At 39.1% G+C, this 23,275-nt stretch overlaps 1 protein-coding gene across 1 annotated transcript in view; it reads right to left on the bottom strand.

Moving 5' to 3' along the window:
• Positions 1 to 1,724: 1,724 nt before the first annotated feature.
• LOC140546112 (SITS-binding protein) overlaps positions 1,725 to 23,275 on the bottom strand; it is a 31,362-nt gene continuing 9,811 nt past the window's right edge. The window contains exons 3-10 of the mRNA XM_072669272.1: positions 20,632 to 20,842; positions 19,571 to 19,721; positions 10,638 to 10,832; positions 10,248 to 10,516; positions 9,130 to 9,266; positions 8,788 to 8,909; positions 6,575 to 6,754; positions 1,725 to 4,821 (exon numbers count right to left, since the gene is read on the bottom strand). Of these exons, the coding sequence (XP_072525373.1) occupies positions 4,645 to 4,821; positions 6,575 to 6,754; positions 8,788 to 8,909; positions 9,130 to 9,266; positions 10,248 to 10,516; positions 10,638 to 10,832; positions 19,571 to 19,721; positions 20,632 to 20,842 (1,442 nt within the window). The 3' untranslated portion in view covers positions 1,725 to 4,644. The remainder of the gene's footprint in view (positions 4,822 to 6,574; positions 6,755 to 8,787; positions 8,910 to 9,129; positions 9,267 to 10,247; positions 10,517 to 10,637; positions 10,833 to 19,570; positions 19,722 to 20,631; positions 20,843 to 23,275) is intronic.

Genomic DNA, 23,275 nt, shown 5'->3' with positions numbered 1-23,275 from the left:
GTAGAAGCAAATATTACACTGTCTGTAAAAAAGCTGAAGAAAAGAGAAATGGCTTCAGCAGGTTAATGATCCTAAACGCCCCATAAAACCTATAATGGATACCTCAAGAAGTGAAAGCTGAAGGTTTTGCCACGACACTCACAGCCCCCAATCTAAATATCAGTAAAAATCTGTGGACAACCCTCAAATAAACAGTGCAGTAAGATGCCCCAGGAATATAATAGATAATATAAAGACTCTACAGGAATAACCTGGCTACAAGCTGTGGTGCTTGCCAAAGGGGGTGTTCTGACCATGCAAAATATTTTAAAACTGTAAAAGAAATATTGATTAAAATGAGAAATATGTAATATTTAACAATGTAATATTTAACTGTATGCTTTTTGAAACTCAGGTCATATCTTATTCACTTAACTATTCACAGTAACAGGTACTGTGACCAGGGGTGCCCAAACATTTGCATGCCACTGTATGTCTAAACTGCATTTCTGCAATAGTAGTGATAAGATTATAAGCCCATAACACATATAGCCACATAATATATTTGCATTACACACCTGGGCCTTTAAATTGTTTTTCTGATTGGTGAGCTGGGAACCTATTCACTTTACCACACAGTGAAACATTACACCTTGACTTGCACTTTCTAAAAGTAGCCTGGGAGCAAAAGGACTCGTCCCTCGACTTGTCACCAGTTTAATTCATCTTCAGTGCAACAGGCCATGCGCTACTAACCGAGCAGCCAGAAAGCACCATTATACGTCTTTTGGTAACAACTTTGATATTGTTGGATATGCTCTAGTTACGGTAATATTGGCACTTTTCATCAATATTATGAAGTTCTTTCTGTTCTGCTAAAGAGGTTATTACATATTTTTCTTGGATTAAATTTTTTCCCACACACTTATGACATCTGTGTGGTTTTATAAATCAGTTTTCATTTTTTACACAAGCATTTTCTAGCCTCTCTTTATCTCAGATGTTACCATGGCTTTAAGACTGCTACATCTACTTATTCATACTCCATACTGATCTGTATACTAAATAGGTGTGCATTGAATGTTTTTTGTTTTTGTGAAAAACAATGAATAAACAACTGTTTTGGCCGATTCTCTTCATGTAAGATACAATTATAACTTCAACAGTGTCACCATACTACACCAAACTAGTTTATTAAAAAACTACCAAGCTACATTATATATTCATTTAATTACTTAAAAATGGCATTGTATAGGTGGATATTTACATATGTACATATGCCTTTTTTTGCGGCTTGGGCTAAATGCAGCCTAGCAACATACTATTTAGGAGAAGATATTCTTATATACCTATAGCGAGGAGTGGAACTGTAAAGCGCGGCCTGTAATGAAATAGGGCAAAGTTAAGGTGAGGGAGGGGTCTGTCAATGTGTTTTCCATATGATTCCCTTTGCATGCTCAGTGTAGCTATAAATATGTTTTATTGGGTTTAAGTGGATTTAGTTGAGATATCTGTCGTCAGCATAACTACCAGTATACTGTGACAATGTGGCGTGCTGTGGTGTAAGATGTACACTTATATGTACACACACATATACATTTACACTAACACTAAAGCACATTTACACAGAGTACATTAATATACATATACGTGTGTGAAGCAAGCTGATGTAATACACATGTTTCATGTCTATATGCTGTAGCTTTTTGCTTTCACACTAAATGACATGCTGGGAAGCCACTAGGTATATTTCTACAGTAAGAAAATGTAAACTTTATTGCGAATTGATTTACAGACCAAAAACACACCACTGAATTAGTTTAAGGCCCGGACTTGCAAAGAGCGTAGGGCCTGAATCCATTTAGCCTTTAGGCTGACGTTAGCTGTAAAACTTTTTTAATATAAAATCAAAGCAAAAAAAAAAAAAAAAAGGAAAAAGGGAAAGAATACAGTTCTGCACAAAAGCATCACAGTTTGTCTCATTTAAAAACAAAATGTTCCGATAAAAAAGAGAGATTAAGACATTTAAGCGTGCACAATGCGGGGCCTCACTAAGACATTCTTCAGTTGTTGGATTTGATATCTTTGACCTGAGAGACCTGCAGTGACAGTAAACATAGACAATAACAATCTGGATTAAGAAGAGGTTCGCAGAAGACTACATGTATCAGGTCACACTGATCAAGTTCTCTCTCAGCGCTGGAGCTCTAAATGACAGTGGCTGATCCTAATTTCAGACGTAAGGACCAATGACCAAATGCTGGGCTCCTACTAATCCCCTCATAAACTCGAGTGCAGAGGACTCGAGTGTGCAGAAGCATAAAGGTTATGAGTGTTGAGGCGACACTGCACCCATAACGTTCATCATTTGGCATTATAAAAGCTCTTGTATTTCTGTGTTCCCCTGTATAACTGGCAGATCAGTAATTTAGAATTCCTGTAATCCTGTAGCAATCAGTTTTTTGACCACATTTCTGTCTTTTCCTTAAAACTATTGACATCAAAATGCAATTAATAAGAATAAAACACTGAATCGTTTAGCATTGAGCATGAGTATGGATGTGTTTGTGTAAGGACAAGGTGATTTCTGTAAAGCTGTTCTCGGTTTAGTCTATGAATACAAATATAGCACAGTTCTAGTTGTACATCCATAATCTACAAGATTAAAATGTTACAAGTCACTTTGAATATATAAAAAAGTATCAATTTGACAGCTGGACAAATGAAACATCCCAGACAAACAAACAGCAAATGTATATGAAAAAACTCCCAAAAAGACAACATTTAGGCAGCATTTCATTGTAAGACTGTGCAGCTATGAAGATATCTGAGGTGAATCATCAGCACCATTCGTGGTAGTGATCTCTTTTTAACTGATTCATTTAACTGGTAGTTGTTTAAATCCATGCACTGTAGAGCTGTTTTGGTGCATCACTGCCAATAACAGTTTGCAAAAAAATACCATTCTCACAAAAACTCAGTCAATTAGCCAAAGTGTGTTTAAAGCTTGCTTCCTTGGGTTTAAACTAGAAGTATGATGAAGAACTAGAATACAGTGTGCTAGGTTCAAACATAGACACTGTGGGGGGGAGGGTTTGGCATTTCCCACTTTAACACTAGCAAGACTGTTGGCATCAGTATGGCATTAAAGTAACTTAGCAATTCCCTTTCTGCAGCTGGAGGAGTCTATTTTTATTTTTTTTAATTACACATTGTTCACTGAATAACTCGGCTTATCGCATCTTTTTTTTTTTTTTACTCATTTTTTCCCCAGTTTAACTGAGCAAATGAACCCACCCGCTAGGACTCCCCCTATCACTTACAATGCTCCCGACACTAAGAGGTTGAGGACAAGCACATGACTCCTCCAATACAGGTGAAGTCAGCCACCGCCTCTTTTTAAACTGCCGCCAATTTGCATCACTAGGCAGCCAATGGTCCTGAAATCATGACACGTCAGCCAACAGTCACCTATGCAGGCCAGCATCACAATGGGAGTGATGAGGGGAGAGAGGGCCATTTACCCAGCCAGAAAGAGAATGGCCAATTGTGCTCTCTTGGGCTCCGGCTGCTGATGACGAGGGGATTTGAATTTGTGATCCTCGGTCCACAGTGTCAGTGTCTTCGTCTACTGAACCACTTGGAGCCACCATATTGTTGTTGTTTTTTTGTAAGAAATCATATCAGATGCCATTTAAGAATCACTTTTGGTTTTCTAAAGTCCTAAATCATTTTTGTAAAAGAGATGGATGAGTGAAAAGAGTGTTGGGAGTGTTATTAAAAAAAAAATCGTTACCAATTTGCTTCACACAAATCTCCTTTACAAAAATGGTTCTTCAGGGAAGCAAAAGAGGTTATTTCATGGCATCACAAAAAAACAACAACAAATGTGTGACCTGTTAGGCTAGAATTGTTCATGTAATACTGATTTTAGATGTAACACACTTACATTAGCCGGCACCAATGAACGACATTTGAAGCGATCTTCAGTCACCAAACACGGTAAAAGGTACAGTGTAAATTAGATTTTTCACTGAACCATTCCTTTAACTTCCATTTTACTTTCAGTAAGTGTGTGTTGGGTTCTTGTGTGTTGTCACTTGAAAGTTTTCCACAAGTTTTAACAAACAGTACAACAGGCTTGAGGTACAGTTAAAATAGCAAAATAATTTGCAAAGTCAGAGTGAAAAGGCGCTGTTAAATGACGCTCCTACTCTCCCTGACATCAGTGCCAAGCTTCCTCCTCAGCAGGAAGTCTCTTTTCACTGACTGTTTGGTCTTCTTTCGAAAAATCATAATTTTTAAGTACATTTCTCACTCCTCATTTTATGCGAGGTGGAAAACGATCAACTTTTAAGGCTGTAAGAATTTCTCAAGTGTAAACCACAGCTCTAAGAAAACAAAACATACATTAAAAAACACAGAATTGCACAAACAAACAAAACAAATAGCAGATAACTGAAGAAAATAGATTTAAAAATCAAGAGAAAGTATAAATCATTTTGATTTGTAAAGTGCAAAAGTAGAAAATAATCTTGTACCTAATCTCAAGACAGTGCCTTGAGACACAGAAAGTGGTCTTTGTGGAAAGTGCAACTCAAGATCAGCACAAGTGAAGAAATCAAAAATAGAAAATTGGCCTTGTGATAGCCAGTCAGCTCGGCCTCAGGGCTTCTTTCGTACGAATACAGGCACCTCTCCAAGAGTGGCAGGGTAACTCTGGAGAAGCGTCCCTCCATCAAACACTTTAGCGTTGTTTGTGTCCTGCCACTGAAAGTCGCTGTTTGGCAGGTAAATATCTCTCTGTGAGGCTCCTTTTTCCGTCACTGGTGCAATGAGGACCTGAAAGAATAAACAATGACTTATTTTGGCACATGGCATAACATTAGCTGCCTCATAGTAGCTCAGCTACTACACATCCATGCACAACAAAACAGATTCAAAGTACAACCGGGATGTGGGACAGTCTTTTGAGTTAGGGGTGCTGAAATTTAATAGCATAAATGTGATGCATCAAACAGAGCATTCCAAGTTCTCTAACGTGATGGAAGCTGACAACAAATGGACACATCAAATCACTAATGCCGGCTCAAAATCAGATTGGACACGAGTCACTCTGCCCATGGTCTGTTTACTGTTATACCATCTGGCAGGCGATGCCACAGCATTCAGTCCAGGCTAAAGAACAGTTTCTCCCCACAGACTATCAAGCTACTGAACATGTTCTGAATATTATGGTCACTCAGTCACTTCATTATGTTATATATATTATACTATATTATTATATGACTTCTATGGACCCTGTCACCAATCTACTTAAGTCTTACAATAAGGCACTTTATATGCTGTACATAAGCATCAAAGCTGCCGTACACCTTCCAAATGACACTTTATAATTGCGTCCATGCAACTGGTCCTCTCTCTTTCTCTGTCTCGCAATATTATGGTAAAACCAACTGCAATATTTTGTATATATATATATATATATATATATATATATATATACAAAAAAGAGATAAAAAAGCGATAAAAAGATATATATATATATATATATATATATATATATGTATTTTTTTTTTTCTTTTTTTTTTTTTTCTCTTTTTTTTCTAATAAATTGTGTATTTTTGTCCATATTATAGAGTTCTAAACACAAGACTCTGTTGTATATATTTAGTGTTATCTGGCTGTAGAGTAATTACTTGAGCCTCACCACAAGCACTTCGAGGTACAAATGTCCTGACATGTTGTGCAAATGGCAAATAAACCTTGACTTGAACTAAACCACCATCCACTCACTTTCCTTCTGGACTTTATTTTTAAGCTTACAAAACAACATAAGGCTGCACGTAAGGCACAAAGCTAGCTCACAAGTCAGCATACTGCATGTTTAGAAAACACATAAATAAAACATACAGAAATACACTTTATGGACAAAAGTATTGGGACACCTGCTTATTCATTGTCTCTACCTAAATCAAGGGTATTAAAAAAGAGTTAATCCTGCTTTTGCTGAAGTAACTGTCTCTACTGTACAGGCTTTCTACTATTCTGCTATTTTGGAGCATTGCTGTGAAGATTTTATTGCATTCAGCGACAAGATAGTTAGTGACTCCCCTGCTCATCCCAAAAGTATTGGCACCATCATTCCAGAGTACAGTTCCACTGCTCCACAGCTACATGCTTCTAGCCTACGCCTGGATTTAGACATGGCGCCAACAGGTTCATGTTTATCTGCTACAGTGAGTCCTATTATTTTGGCAATACTTCTCTAGAAGAACTAGTCAAGCTGTGTGTGTGCATACCTTTGGACACATACTCTATATACTCCACAATCAAACACAATCACATAAGCCTTTTGTCCAATTATTATTCTGTAATTATTGCAAGTAAACAGTTATGTATATCAGTATGGGGACTTCAATGGAAATAAGCTCAATGTGTTTTTTTTATTATCTCTGATGCTTTTATGTATGTTATGGTTGTGGCATAAGATCTATTTTCATCATCAAATAAATTCATTCAAATTCATTTATGACCCTTTTTTATGTATTTCCTTTTGTTTCCATTATACTGTCCAAAATCAATGAAGGCTCACCTCATCTCCAATGAGAAACTCATCATCAATAGTGAATGTGGCTGGATCCTCAGGACTGACCCACCACAGTGGACGGTAGATGGGGTTTCCACTGGCCTGCCACTCTTCTGCATATTTCTCTATCAGAGGTACCACGAAGTCCTGGTGCTTAGCTATGTAGACTGTGGTGAGTTTAAGGACCTGCAGGTCAAAATCAAATGATCAGTGTGATCAGGATGAAAACAATCTTTCTATCAGTTTTTGGATTTGGACTTTGGTCTACATTGTAATGCCAAGTGTGTTTCCACTGCTAACAAATCTATTTAGTCTAGGTTTCTGCTTAATCTAAGTCTGGGAAAGTGGCCACTGCAGAGCTTGACTGGTTTTCTGCATGTTTCTGCATCTACATTAGGAAAAACTCGACAATGTCTAGAATTTAGACTTAACAGACATAAAAGGTAGAAACTTCAAATAGTGTAGTCCTCTTCGTTCATTTTCTATTCTTCAATTCCAACAGGTTTAAGTCATATACCTACAAGCATGAACTATTAGAATGTTCAAACTAGCCCTGCAGTTATTATGCTCCCCTCCATCTCATATGGAAAATGGATGTGAATATTTTTGTTTTGTGGTCTGACACTATCCAAATGTACTTCTGCTGTGGAGCATTTCGAACATTCCTAAAAGGGTCACATCCTTAAGCTAACATCCCATTCGGCCTCTGGTGACAGAAACAAAGTAAAACCACATTCATAAAAAATGTATTTTGGTGGACGAGAAAAGGTTCCGTGAGATGAATTTTGAATCACTGCCTGAGTTCAACCTAATTTCAAATTGAGAAAACAGGCCTGTGGTTTTCATTTTGGTTATATGTCTATTCCGGCTCAACATGATCATTGATTTAACAGTCTCTAATGGGCGTTGGAAACACACTCGCACACACACAGTAAGTCACTAACTCATCAAACAGTGCTGGGTGGAAAATTAAGATGGGGAGAACTATACATAGACCCAATTTAATGTAACCTGCAACAGTAATACGAATCTGAATATGTCACTGTCCATTCATGTTTTATAAAAACAACATGTGTGTCACGACACTTCGAAGTGAAACCCTTAATTGCCTCTGTAAATTCTCTTTATCCTTCAATTCATTATCATTCCTGAGTGCTGCAGTGACAGTCATTATGGTTGAGACTGAGGGCTGCACATTTGAAAGAAAAAGCTAATGCACAACAGATGGACCCTTAACCACAGGTAATGTTGGGAAAGGGCCAAGCAATTACTCTCCAAAACGCAAGAAAAATAGTCGCCTGCAAGATCTTCTACGCTTGTCCGAAACTCAAACTGCACTCCACAGGCTCAAAAATATCAATACCTGTGAGCAGATATGCTAAACTCAGAGGGTCAGATATTTTTCTAACCCTCATTGAGATACAGTTCTCACACTCCCAACTGTGAGGGTGAATATTGTATTCCAGCTCTAAGCAGGGAGGTTAGAGGCATTCCGTCATATCTGAAAAGTGTACAGGTGGAGCTGTAAGTACCCACTTACATTTGAGGTTTTCAAACCATTAACATAAACGTGTTTATAACACACACACACACACACACACACACACACACACACACACACACCCCCACACACACATATACATATATAAATATATATATATATATATAGAATTGATCATTCAACATGTAGAAACTGAAAGAATATACACAGGTCAGCTTTCATCCTGCACTTCTTGTTTGTACCTAAACCCATGCCAGAAGAATTATAGGATTTTTGTCAGATTATTTTGTCCCTCGATCCAATCTCTTAATGCTAAAGCTGAGCTTTTTTTTGTTTTTATAAATAATACAACCACAAAGTTAAGATCAGATGAGCTGCTGATTAATTTTTAGTAGCAGTTTCTATAATGGGATATTCTGGACTGACTGATTTAGTTTTATAGTGTGTTTATTATTATAATGCAGTTCCTCTAAAACACTGCTGTCAAGACTTTCTGTGTGTGTGTGTGGAGTGGTACACACTCTGGACTTATATCTGTTGTTGTTTTATAGTGGGGGAATGTGCTGGGATTTTGGTTTCTGTAGCATGTGGGTATTAGAATCTCCTTTGTGCTCTGGAACTCATAATCGACTGTAAAAGTAAACATGAAGGAGGAGGGTGAATGCTGCCCTTGAATCAACTGCTCATTTGAATAAAATGAAACCTAGCACTTCCTCACCTTATCATCTTCAGATGCCCATGGAGGTGTCTGGAAACTGAGAACAGGCAGAAAGGCCACGATTCCCAGCCAACGAATGAAGAGCTCATCATCCATGACCAGCTCACTGGAGAGAGAGCCTCCTGTAGGACAGAACAGCACAAGGCACAAGTCATTGTAAGGCATAAAACACTGACTTGACAATTCCAGATAAAGCATTCTGTCTTATCATGTTTACCTTCATCAAATCTGCCTCATCATATTCATTAGCAGAGCACTAGAGTCAGAAAGTAATAGTTTGTGTATGTGGGTTTGTGGGGAATGGGGCCAGTGTTACGGATGTGCACAGAACTCTTGTATTACCTACGGCATCGGGAATGAAGAAATTGTAGCCCAGCAAGCTGTAATGCAGCAGGGATGGAATGATGCCTTTAAGGCCAGCATAGCTCCAGTCAGACTGCAGTGCACTCATATGGATGAACAAAGGCTTATGGCTAGACCTGGAAGCAGAGAATACCAGACATTGTGATAGTGCCTGTATCAAAAAGACAACATTAGCTGGAAAGCAAAAGCATACTGGAAATGAGTGATGATTATGACCTCAAGTCAAGTAATCAAGTAATAAAGTAAGACTGTCTGACTGTTAGATAACAATAATTACCAAAAGAGGGGGGGCTTTTCACAGATGTGAATATAACCTCTATTTCATACTGACCCCTTGAACGCTCTATATGCTACAGTCTTCCATATTTCACTTATGACAAAGTCCAGGCTGGAACACTTATTAAAACAGTCTGAATAGGTGATAGATGCAGATTTGTTGGTATTGTGAGTCTGAACGTCTGAAAGTTGAAATTTATTCAAAATAGACAACATCTGGACCTTAGTTTACATAAACAAACTGTATGGACTGGGGACTGAGTGGTGCATTTTGGATTCCACTTGAAATGCTCATATACGACATCAAACTTGAAGGTGACTTCTTTATGATATGGGAACTTGGGAACTTAAAGCAGCAATATGCAAGAATTGGTATTTCTTGCTTCTGGGCTCCTCCTACAGTCAATAAGTGTAATTTGCCCTTTGAGACACCCTGAAGGACACGCTTTACACATGCATTTTTCAACCAGCTGAGAGCTACAGAATTATCACAGAAAGCAAAAGAATCATGTGCACTGTCGCATTAGAGTACTATTATAGCATTTTTACACACAAAAAAGGTTGTCATAACTGCTTCACCTGAGTTACATAGTGAATAGTTAAGAGCGTGCTGAGCCAGGAGTAGCCAGAACAAGATGCTATTCTCCTTATTACAAGTCAGTGGAGCATAAACATGGCTTTCAAGCTGTTATTTTAGTGTTAAATGGCTAAATAATATGGCATTAAGCCCCAGTTACTATATATATTTCATAGCTACTATATACTAGTTTCATTAGTGCCATAAAAATATACGCTATAAAATATAGAACTTTGGCTCGTACCTTGTCCCTGTACTCACAAAGGCATTGTCCCCAATCCTTTCAGCAAGTCCCGCCAATAACCCAACATATTCATCTCCTGCCAGTGCAGAAGGGGGCCGCAGGGCCTGTTCCTCAAAAGGATTTCCCTCTCCCCCCTCCAGGATAATATATTCCATGCCCAGGCGACTGTGCAGGCTGCCCACTCTCTCCAAGAACCAGTTTACCGCTTCTGGGTTAGTGATGTTCAGCTTGACACAATACTTTCCTCTCCACTGGGTTAACAGAGGAACCTATTGAGAAAGAGAGAGAGAGAGAGAGAGAGAGAGAGAGAGAGAGAGCAGATAAATTGCGTCCAGATGGCTGAATTGGTTTGTGGATTTAAGCTAGCTATGCAGACAGTCAGACGTTTACCAGTCGGGCCGAAGGGCCGGAGGGCAGGCTGAGCCAGTAATCCTGCGTTCCGTCCTGCATGGAGGTCTGGAACTGTCGTGTGTCCACACTCAAATATGGGGACAGGGTTACGGAAATGTTCAGAAGCTTCACAAAAGGGAGGTCCCTGGTCTGTCTCTTCGACATCCTTCTCCTGCCATTGAGGTAGTCATGGTCCTGCAAGTCAACAAAGAAGGCAACAGCTGTCTTAGAGAAGTTGTTGGTTATCCGATTAATCAAATAATATAAAATATCAAAGATAAATGATGGAAAATATAAATACTTCATTATCTTACTGTGGTTGATAGTAAAAGAACTGACATAATGTTAATTCTATCATTTTTCATTGATTCATCTCAATGAAATAAAAATGTGCATACTGTATTTTAACTGTTAGCCCTAGTTGCTTACAGTCATGTGAAAAGGTTAAAACACAGCATGAAGACCTTTGTCTTTTTTAATATATTTATCATATGGACTTTAATACATCTATACATTAACATATGGACTTTATCTGGAGCATCATTTAAACAATACTAAGAGATGATCAGTTAATATAACTAAACCTATAAAACTGAACAAATTAAAAATTATTTGTAAAATGTAATAAAAAGATATTAATTGTTTATGCCCTGTATGCCGTAATAGCTGGTATTTTCCCCACCTTTTGGCTGAAATAAGTTTAGCAGATGTTTCAGTGTTTGGACAGACAGTTTCACATTTTCCTCCCCCCTGATCCAATAAAGAATATGATGAGAACTGGATGTTTATTTTTTGACAGCAAGAGTTGTGATCTCTTTCTGATGGTAGATGTTCACTGACTTTAGCTGTGGCAAGAGCTACCTGTAGATGCCGTGATGACATTTTAGGAATTTTAGAGACTTGATTGTTGAACTGAATTGGACAGCCTGGCCTGGCCAACTGTTCTGAGATCCTTCCCAGACTTGTATGCATCTACAACCCTTTTTCTGAAGGCCTCAGAAAGCTTTGGATCTCACCATGGTGATATCACACACTTTAACAATCGAGAGCAAAGGACATTAAAAGTTTAGGCTTTAGTTTTAGGCTTTAGAAGTAGTAATAAATGTGGGGGTGTTTTTCAGGAAAAATGTTTTTTTATTAAGTACATTTTACAAATTATTTTTAAAGACATTTCTTCAGATTATGTGTTAAGTTATATTAACTCCATCTCACAATATTGTTCAAGTGAAGATCACATGTCCACATGTTAAAACACATTAAAACTTGGCTTACTCAATGAGTCATTGACATTACATTCTCTGTCAACAGATTTGAATTTGCAATTCCAACTTCTTTCAGTTTTCAGTTGTCACCACCAGTAAAAACAGCAACTCCTCCTCCTTAAGGATGTTTTGGTTCACTCACACATCTTGTGTAGGCTTTATATGGCCAGTGTTACAGAATTGCTGGAGCCCAGGGTTATGCTTTCACAGTCTAAGCTAAATCTGGTTAAAGGTTAAGACTAGAGTGTGAAGTCAAATGTTGGTGTTATGGTGACTTTTGACACTTGGGTTGGCATTACCGCCTTATTTCAGTCTGTGGATTACAGTTAAAAGCCTGTATTGCTCTTAACCCTAGAGCCACAGGTCAGTAATAAAGAGCAGTGAGGATTAGAGATTATGCAATGAATAGCAGTATCAGAAACCATGCAAGTTAAGAGAGACAAAATAAGCTTACATGTTTTTCACATAGTTTGACACTTCTTTCTGAATAATACTGGCCAAGCATGGAGGCAGGCAATGGCTGGTTGGGTGTACATGGATAAATTGTAGGCCTACAGATCCTGTGTAGTGCCAGCAACAATGCTTCTCCATACTTCCCAAGCAAAATCCCTTCCCACAAAATTCCAAAAGGACATTTTATTATTGATTCTGTGTCTTGTTTTGTTAAACTTATTCTTTTTGCAATGATCATTTGAGTCTTTGGCTTAAATTATGGCACAAGAAGAGAGTCCTCAATATTGCAAATATGGCGGGTACTAGGAGGTGGGTAGTCCTAGTTACATTTGCTTAGTTTCATGTGGTAAAGGTCTAGGTTTGTGCTTTCCCCAGTGTTTATAAATACTAGCATGTGACTGATCTTATTGGTGCTTTGTGACGATCACCCCTCTGAATTTTGAGGTCTGTTATTATATTCTAGATGAACTAAAAGCAGAACCAGTATTCTACATTTACATTTATGGCATTTAGCAGACGCTCTTATCCAGAGCAACTTACAAAAGTGCTTTGCTATTTACCCAAGAACAACCTCAGCTAGTTTTAAATAGGCTCAAAATTCAAAGATACCTCTAAGTTTAGACACTCCTAAACACAAATCAGTAAGGTGACCACTCTGCTATTCGCCCAAGTATTCTCGGAAGAGGTGGGTCTTCAGTCTGCGTTTGAAGACAGCGAGCGACTCTGCCGTTCGGACACCTAAGGAAAGTTCGTTCCACCACTTTGGTGCCAGGACAGAAAAAAAACTGCACGCTTGTCTTCCGTAGATTTTGAGGGATGGCGGGTGGAGCCGAGCCATACTTGAAGCTCGAAGGGCTCTTGGTACTGATCGGCTTTTGACCATTGCCATCAAGTACGGAGGGGCTGGTCTGTTCTTGGCTTCGCGTTCTAGGCCAGCATCAGGGTTTTGAATCTGATGCGGGCAGCTATGGGAAGCCAGTGAAGAGAACGCAGCAGTGGAGTGACATGGCTGAATTTAGAAACCTTAAAGACGACCCGTGCCGCTTAATTCTGGATAAGTTGCAGGGGCCCCTACAAATCACGCCTTATCATGCTGATGGTACACTATCCTGTAATAGGGATTGTTGCTATGTCGGGTCTTCGGCATCAGAACACTGCTACTGCACTATGTATCTTTGGTGAAGTGGGCAGGACAACACTCGTGTGAAATGCAATATGCTTCTTAAACATATTTATTAAGTCATATTTGAAATGTTTGAAATCCTGGAATTTTACTCTATCCTGTCAGTCCACACGCTCCTGTCACTTTCAGTGATGGTGCTGTATCTCTCAGCTCGTCTAGAAATGCATGTGTAAAGCGTATGCCTCAAAGGGCACTATAGGGGGAGCCCAATTCTCACATAATGCTGCTTTAAGATAATTAGTACTTTTTTGAAATGTTTAAGATGACTTTTACTTGTGTATAGGGCAGTGGTTTTCTTCAGTCCTGAGATCCAACGCTCTGTATAGTTTAAGCTATTCCCTACCCCAACTTCAGCTCATCAGGTATATATCAAGGGGTTGAAAGACATTGCCTTAGGGTGCTCTACCCACTACAAGGTCTAAAGCACATACTCCCAGGTGTACATTCCCCCACTGAAATTAAACAAGGCAATAATTCTAATGATGTCCATAGGTTCTACACAGCAAATGGGCCAGTGTTAAATTAACAATGTTAGTGTTAAATTGTGTTAGTGTAAAGGTTTTGTGAAAATGTAACACTTACAGCTTTAACTTTAACAGTGCTGATTTAACACTGGCAGATCATACATACCACATCTTTCTTCTCTGATAACAGCTTTCTGTGCAACTGCATTCTCTGGGGTCATGGAAGACACACTGCACAGGTGAGACTTGAAGATGAACGCCCAGCCATTGGGTTCGTCCCAGAAACAGTGCTTATTTGTCTTCAAAATGTCATCGTGCATAACCCAGTCTCACGACTGCTGCTCTAGGAAGCTGCCAGGCACCAGTGATGAACGGTTCTAGTCTGAGCTAACACCTTGGAAATTTGATTTAGCTGATTACTTTAACAGTATGGAAAATTGTGTCTTTAAGCATCACTGAAACAAAAAAAGATTTCAGGGCCTATTAATGGATTTACCATGACTAGATCTAGAACTGCAGCACAATGTCTATGAAAATAAAAGAATGATGCAAGCTTAGATCAATCATCGTGCTCTGCTACGATCTGCGGTGCGCTGTGTAAATGAAGGATCTGGGCAATAAACAGAGAATACTGGCAAGCCTGTTTATAACCAGATTCATTCCAAGTCAAGCTGTTGGTTCTGCTTATGACTGTTATTTTAAGCTAATATGGAAACTAGAAAGGAAAAAATAAAACATTGCATAAGGACTGTAGCGTTCCGAAAAGCTTGTAAAACTCACAGTGGAAGGCTGTCCTGAGTGATAAGACATTTACTCAGGCTTGCTCTTTGTAAGGCCTATGTATGCATTCATACATGGACTGATGTGATCTACAAAAACAGAAAAAAGACAAGAAAACAGCCTATGCCCCGCCAGAGCGAGAGTGTTCTACAACCTTCTATTTTCAGAGAATAGCTCCACCAGTTTGTACAGACATCTTTATAGTTACTGAGTAATACACCATAGTGTGTAATAACACTTGAAATGTTAAGGGGTTAAAGTAACCTGAGTTCAGATCATTCCTGATATCTGGAGAGCCTAGGGATCAATCTAGGAATGAATCTGATCCAATCGTTGCACACATTTACACTGCCTGATGTGATGTTAGCCGTGTATTTCCTCCCGTGGGGTAGTAGAGTGTTTGACTAGCTTGAGCATGATGGTCAAGCTCACTTCTTAAAGAAATAAAATCTTGTGTTAGAAATAGTGCCATTGTTCTCTGTCGGATGATGAGAGAACGCCAAAAGAATGTGATGATGCCTTTCGCAGTAACCTGAATTCTGTCTGATTCATTGAATTATTACAACTACAAACTGCAAACTGCCTGATGAACATTGGTAGTATTTCAGACACAGAGGACGCTCTCTTTCTGGGAGAGCTCTCCTTTCTTCACCCAGTTACCACCTCTAATCTTTCTGGAGGAATTCAGGAGCGTGGAAAGAGGCGTAACCCCAGCAAAATGACAGGCACCGATTTTGAAATAACAGCCAGTGAACTCCTGACTCCTCTCTGTGGTATATGAGGGGCTTACAGCATTACTGTAATATCAGATTTACCTGACGAAGTTGGTCTTGGCTTGTTGCCATACTCTTCCTATTAGAGACAGCTTTTGTTCACAGTTGCCCTTTTCTCACGCAGGTATGTCTGATTACATAGGAACTTTGGAAGAATGAGGTCAAGCCTGAGAAATTAGATCAGATATCTGTCTGTTTAGTTACAGTAAGTATGTGATTACGCACTTAAAACATAATAACTTTTTTCTATTATATCAAAATGAGTAGATGCAAGTCCAATGAGTCTACAGAGAGTCAGCATGAACAGACATTGTTGGTATATTTGCAGGGTAAAGCAGCAGAATGGATGTAATTTGTAATACAGACACACACTTTATGTCCAAATGTTTGTGGACAGCCCTTCTATGCATTCAGCTACTAAGTTGCACCCATTTTTGACATGTGCAGATACACATGAACCTATTGGAACCATGTCGAACCTACTGGCACCATGCCTAATGCCAGGTGTGGACTAGAGGAGTATAAAGCCCTCTGGAATGATGGTGCTCCATCCAATACGTTTGGGCTGGGTTGGGGGCTTGGTGATGAGGTGGGGTGGTGATACGCTTGTTGCTGAATGCAATCAAATCCTCACTTTGGTTGATACCCTTGATTTCCAAAATCCAAAAAAGCTTAATTTTTGTAACTTTCAATAAAAATGATGAACAGTCAATTTTACATTGTATCTTTTTTGGCTTTTTGGAGCTAGAAAGTATGATCATTATCATAATGAAAATAATACTGCTTTGAATTTCTATCTCTCAAATGTCTGTTATGTAATAAAATACAACTTGTACATAGTCCCAAGAAGACCAAATACTTACTTACGCTAATGTTAAATGTGTACCAGCAACTCTCCTCAGCATAGCAAACTCAGTGGAAACCATTTCCCTCCCTGCTGACATTTCGGTGAACCTGAGAAGTGTCTCTGTATCTCTGGGGATCGGGCCCTGCACCTCTCTGACCTCTGCTCGGCTGCTGCAGATCCGCTTAGAAAAATAAAACCTTTCAAGTCTTACAGCCTCTGACTAGCCCTGAACCATTCTTCAGCCAGGCTGAAGTTAACAGTCCAGCTGGTGGCTTTTAATGTCAGATGCTTACACACTCCAACACACTATGCTCCAAAGTCCTGGGCTAACCCTTCCTGCTATCAAAGCAGAGCGGCTCCTGCCAGGCCCCAGCCTGTGGGATTGATTAAGATCGGTAACTTCACAAACTTCAAAACCGACCACACGGAATGTAGTCAAGACTGCTTTTGCACATTCCGCTTTTCTCGTGCAAAACTGGCAGCCTTAACAAATGCAGGCTTAGCATTTTTAACAGGTCAAACTGAGATTTATATAACAACCTCAACATTTTAAGATAACCCTTTTAAATCGTATTAAATCCAACAAGAACACAATAATCATCAATGAATAAAATGAATAGTAAATGTATTTGCATACATAAATATACTGTATTATAATTGTATTCATTTAATTGTACTTCATTACTATGCTTATGCCTATTTTTTCTTATTATTTTTTTTTACTTATTGTTTAATTTTGACGACATTGCATTTATGTCTTTGGAATTCCAGTCTGATCATTAAACAGAGGTAAGACAAAGTAGTGTATATTAGTATATTAAAAGTATTGGGACAGAGAAAAAAAGTTTATCCTGTTGTCGGAGTAACTGTCTACTGTTCAGGACAAAAGCGTTAATAAGGTCAGGATGTTGGATGATCACTACCCCACCTCATCCCCAACTCCCCGATTCAACCCAAAAGTATTGGATGATGGAACACCATCATTCCAGAGTACTCCAACTGCTCCACAGCTCAACTCTGGAGGGCTTTATATAATAATAATAATAATAATAATAATAATAATAATAGGTGTATTTTATTTTATTCATCTCTAGGCCCAAGTAGTTTTTTCATAATTTTTCCTTCTGCCAGTGTTTTAGAGAGAATGAAAACTTGATCATGGGCTGGTGTAGTGCTGCTCTCCAGCTAGTAGACCAGGGTTGATTGTCTGGCTGACAAAGAACCAAGAGTCTCTGGACTAGGCTGCTAACACTACATTAACTTGGTGACCATGGTAATGGGATGACTACAAAAGCAGCCGCTGAGAAAATAAAAAAATCATAATGCATCATGTTGCGTTTTAATTTATTTTTCACAGTTCGTCTAAATGTCACTACCTTTTGACTGTCACTCAAATATAGTTCTTGGCATAATACTGAACTGAAATAAGGTTTTGTAAAAGTACCCATATTTCACTTTAGTATAGCTTCACTGTACTTTCTCCATCTCCATACAATATGGGACTGAGAACAGAAAAACAGTATGGAAAAAAGTCACTTGCACAGAAACTTCCACTTAATATATAGAAAAATTAACAACAATGGCAGTAGCAGATACTGGTTTTGAAATGACTATTTTATATCCATATTCGGTAACATGCATACTGTAAACATTTTAGTTAGTTAAGCAAAGTTTATGATTTTGAAAGCAGATTTTAATGATAAATGAATTATATGTTCTTTATTACTGTCAGGCCCTCGTTATCGCGCCCTCCCCGGGGCGATCACGAGCCGCCGCACACAGGCCCAAATAAGGACTTCCACCTTACTTCCTGGTTGTTTGAGTTCATTCCGGTTAATTTGTGTTCACTCATTGTTCATGTGTTGCACCTGGGACTGGGAGCATTTAAGGAGCTCCAATACAGCAACACATTGCCTTGAATTCAATCTCCAGGAATCTCCTTGATGCTCTGTGATTCCTCACTCGGTGTTGGCGTGGTCCGGTCGGTGAGAGTTCTGTTTAGAGTCAGAAGGATTCACAGTTTGATTCGCGAGGTACGTTTGCTTCCTGCTCCGGTTCCAAGGCGACCCAGTTCTAGGCAGTTCTCTGTGCACTCAGGTTAGGTTGGCCTTGTTTTCTAGTCTAACCCCTGTTTATATACACAGCGTGGCTCTGTCCTTAGTTCATTATTGCCCCCGTTGCCCAAGCAAGGCTTGCAGCTTTCTGTTTAGTCCCCTCTTTTGTTTACTCCCCCGTTATTCTCTTGTTCAGCTCCCTGCTCCTCCCAGTCCTAGGTTTGCTTTGTGCGCCATCTTGTTTGCCACGTTTTGATTCTGTTCACGGTTTTGCCCTCGTTTGCTGCACCTCACTTTCAGGTTCCTTTGTTTTGTATTTGGTTTTAGTTAATAAAGTATCTTGCTTTGATTCCATCTCTGCGAGTGTTCATCCCTTCTTGTCTAGTCATACATGCCATGACAATTATTGTACTTTATCATGCAGTAGCCACTTATTACATTTATTTAAAAAGCATAATAAAACAATAAAATGCAAATTAAAATAGTTTTGAATTCTGGTTTCAGCAAGCAGTTGTGATTTTGCTGCATTTCTACTGGATGGTGCTATTTTATGTTTGTGTGAATATACTTTTCAATAGCATTAATACTGTAATGCAACCAAAAATAATGGAATGTGTCTTATCATTTATTTTGCAGTCAGTGCCGAAGCACAGCAGGTCTAGCTCCCTCTCCCGAGCAAATAAGTGTCTGTGGTGTAGAGGCAGCAGCTGAAGGCCACCAGGCCCACTGCTGCAACAGGTGCAAGGCTCGAGCCCGATGATGGACAGAGATTAATCAGCTCAGAGAACGGAGCTGCCCAGGCCCTGGACTGAAGGTCAGAGCCTAGGGGAACACAGTGGTAACACTGCACAGCACTTGCAGTACCAGCCACAGGCCACGGGCACAGACTGCTCGTCTGACTGCTGACATGTAGAGCCTATAGCATAGTGACCCTGTTTTTGTTTGTCTGTATATTTGTCATCTCACTTAAACAATCGTACAGATTAGTCAGTTCTGAGTTTTGTTATTCAAAACGTGGCTCGCTAAAAAACCAAACCTAACTACTGCCTGACTTCTAGGCAAAGTGTACCTGGCAGTAAAAGTGAGGGCATCGCTGAGAAACGAGAAATTGACCCACCATGTTGGAGAGGAGAGATGTGGAATGTTCGTCAAGGCTGATGACCCCCTCCCCTAGGTGGTGCCTCTTTAACCGGTTAGAGAAGGTCCTAAGCTCCTTCTCAACCTTCACCCCTGAGTCCACATTTGCTGGAAGCTTCCAGAAAGGTGACCTTGACAAATAAACACAGTATTATGATGGAATGTCTGATATCAAGAAAAGATAAACTGCACAGATAAAAAATCGGGACACCTTCTAAAAATGTTTCTACCGAAAGGGCATTGGAGCTTTGGTTGGAGTAACTGTCTCTACTGTAAAAAAAAGGGTTTCTGCTTGGAGCATTGCTATGAGGTCAGGTGAGGTCAGGACTTTGCATGATCACCACTCCACCTCATCCCCAAGTCATCCCAAAAGTATTGGATGGAGCACCATGGTCCCAGAGAACACAGTAGTTCCAGTGCTCCACAGCTTAATCCTGGGGGAGGGTTGAGACCTTTCCAGTCCACGACTGGTATTAGGCATAGTGCCAATAGGTCCTATTCTATAGAGTCCTATTGTATTTGCAATACTTTTCTACAGAGACTGGGCAAGCTGCTTGCATGTGCATGTGCACATCTGTGTCAGCAATAGGTGTAACATAAAGTTGCTATATGCATCTATTAGAAAGGGTGTCCACAATCATTTGAACATATAGTGTAAGTATGATATCTATATATAATCTCTGTCAGAACAAAACCTCATATTTCCAAAAAGGCTTCCATTTCAGTGGAAGTTAATATAAAAATATCTCATTCAAGACAAGCTGGATCATTTCTATCGGTCTATTAATCATAGAATGTGGACACAGTATTCATAAATGTCCATAGTTTCATTCAATTTTGTGTATTTCTTATAAAATTGTCAGATAATGTTACAGGCAATTGCTACTTTCAAATTATTATGTCAAAAAGTACAAGGGTTTTGTTTCTACAGCAACTACAACTGTGCCAAAAAACGTCCTTTGCAGTGGTAGAAACACATAAAGACATTTGGTACAGACACTGCGTCTTTTACCATTTAACTTAATCATGACTAATCCATACCGTAAGACATTCATCCTGGGCAGTTCTCGATAGGGCATAGCAGAGAGCTGTTGTATTGCCTCTTGATGGACGGCTCTGATGTTCTGTCCGACGCAGACAGTGTACTGCAGGGGCATTCGCTCCATACTGGGGGCCGTCTGAAGACAGAACTGCTGCCTGCTCTGCATCCCAACATGCAGCGGGATGTGTGGGGCCACCAGCACCGCCACACCTTTAAGAGAGATGTGTAAAAATACAAATACTGTTCAATTTTGAGAATTTTGTCATTTATAAAGCACATTTTGACATTTGTAATAAGGTATAATGCCACAGATATTCTGTGAATTGATTCTAAAAGCAATGGGTATCAGGAACGTTTAGACTGCTTTTGTTTGAAAGATTCTTTCAGTAATTCCAACATATGCATGTATGAAGAGATTTCCTCAACGTACGGAGATTTAAGTTATCTGACGAGAGAATAATCCAGGGCTAAAGTTAATGAAGTTTTCCAGCTGGGATTCATTACCACTCAACTTAGCTAATGCTAATATTAGCTGTTTCATTGCAGCACATGATGTGTTGTCCCAAATGGCTAAACTAGCCGAACACCTTACTGCTCTACTTCACTACAAACCTTTACTGCTAATATATAAAGCTAGTGTACAATCCTGCCAGCTAGGGGGTGGGAAAGTGGCAGTAAAACTGGAGGGGCCCCAACTTCATAGTTATTCCATCAACTTCTAAAACAAAATCATGCCAAAGAATGTTCCTATGAGCATATTAACCAGGATGTGAGAAGGAAAAAATAGTCAAACTTCTCTGAAAGATAGCTTTGCAGATGGGGGTCATATCCTGTTACATAAGCCAAGGCACATCTTTAGTCCCATCTTTAGAATTGCTCCCATAAAGCAGGCTGATCAGGCCACACGGTGAGAAGTATCAGGGAGATGCCAGTGAAGTGACGTGAGGAAAGGGGCCCTGGTGCTGCATCAGCACATCTCTGGATGGCAGAAGCATCCAAAGTTACTTCACATGATACAGAGTGTATTTCCACTGTGGGGAGAACCCCCAGAAACCTATTAGTGGGTTTTCAGAGCAGATTTACTATTGGTGTGTGACTTTTAGCCTTTTAACAACATCTCATGGTCATAATATTCCACATCATCAATTAATATCAGTAACACACAAACTCCACTGGTCTGTATGTGGGCCATTAGTTCACCATTCTCTGTACTGCATAACATACATTATCATTTTCGATTCCATAGTAGCTACTAAATAATCCATAGCAGCTACCAAACAACAGATTGATATATTAATAATTCAATAATAAGCCTGGGTTTAAAAGGTTGCATCAAAGAGAGCAAGTATTTTCAAAACACATAAGTTAGCCTACTAAGATCAGAGGTATCAGGACAGAAAGCTTAAAGCTTGTATCGTCTGCATGGTGGATCCCTGCACCCATGTGAAATGATGAGATTATGTGAAGCAGATAATTGTGTCCACAGATGTGGCTGCCCTCCCTGGAATTCCTACCACCTCTCAGATTTCTCCACCATGTTAGAGTACCCCAGCACACAAACACACACACACACACACACACACACACACATACACCTCCACACGCCTCACACTCAACTCAATACTCTGTGAAAGTCTTCCATATGCCTGTGAGTGGTCTGATGTGGCCTCATACGCAGCAGTACACACTCTCAAGATATCTCTACCATCACCTTCACAGCCTTTTCTCACATTCACAAAATGTGTGTCAAACTGAAAATCAATGGTTTAATGCCTTTTACTTATAATGTGTGAAAATGATTGAAAAGGTGATATCAGAAGTGGGTGGAATAGTCTAAACTCAAGAAAAATTACTTTGATTAAATAATGCCTGAAGTAGAAGTAAATGTAGAAGTAATAGTGGAAGTTATAGATTCTCTCCACAAAGAACATAAACTGTTCAAAGCATTTTTAAATTTATTTTAAAGCTTTTTTATAGTTTTTTTCTCTTTCAAAACATTTCTATTTTATAAAAAAAATATATATAACTAAACTATTGAGAATTGTGACAAAAGAAATTATAGCAGGTGCTCAGGATAAACAGTAGAATCTTTTATATATATATAAATTACAAAACTACGCCAGTGAGAAATGTAATGACATGTAAGAAATAAATTAGGCTATTATTATAAAATAAATGTTTTTGGACGACACGTACAGTCATTTCATGACATTTCATACCTTGTAGCTCCAGTGCAAAGCTTAAGAAGTGAACTTCAGACACAAATAAACACATAACTTTTCCTTTAAGGATACAGTAAAGTCCTTTAAATTTTAAGGAACCACATTTTGCACATTTTCAGGCTGAGCTCTATTCACAACAAGGCAAATGTGTGTGCACTGGATAAGCATGGCAAAAGAACATCCCTCAAATCTTCACAACTTTCCTGGATATTAAATCACTGTCTTCTTGTCAATGCCAAGGTCAAGCACATGAAAAGAAACAAAATCTCTCTTAAATGACTGATATATGATTCTTCTAAGATATTTCTTAAGAGATTAATGAAATTTACAGGGAGGAAACTATAAATACCAGCAATAGCGAAGGGTTGAAAGGCCACAAATACCCCAAAAGTTCACCCAATGCGTTTTATGGATCATAAAA

Source organism: Salminus brasiliensis, chromosome 2, assembly GCF_030463535.1.
Source record: "Salminus brasiliensis chromosome 2, fSalBra1.hap2, whole genome shotgun sequence".
Taxonomy (NCBI): Eukaryota; Metazoa; Chordata; class Actinopteri; order Characiformes; family Bryconidae; genus Salminus; species Salminus brasiliensis.
Note: the sequence above shows the minus strand (reverse complement) of the source record. Positions and strands in the feature narration are given on the sequence as shown.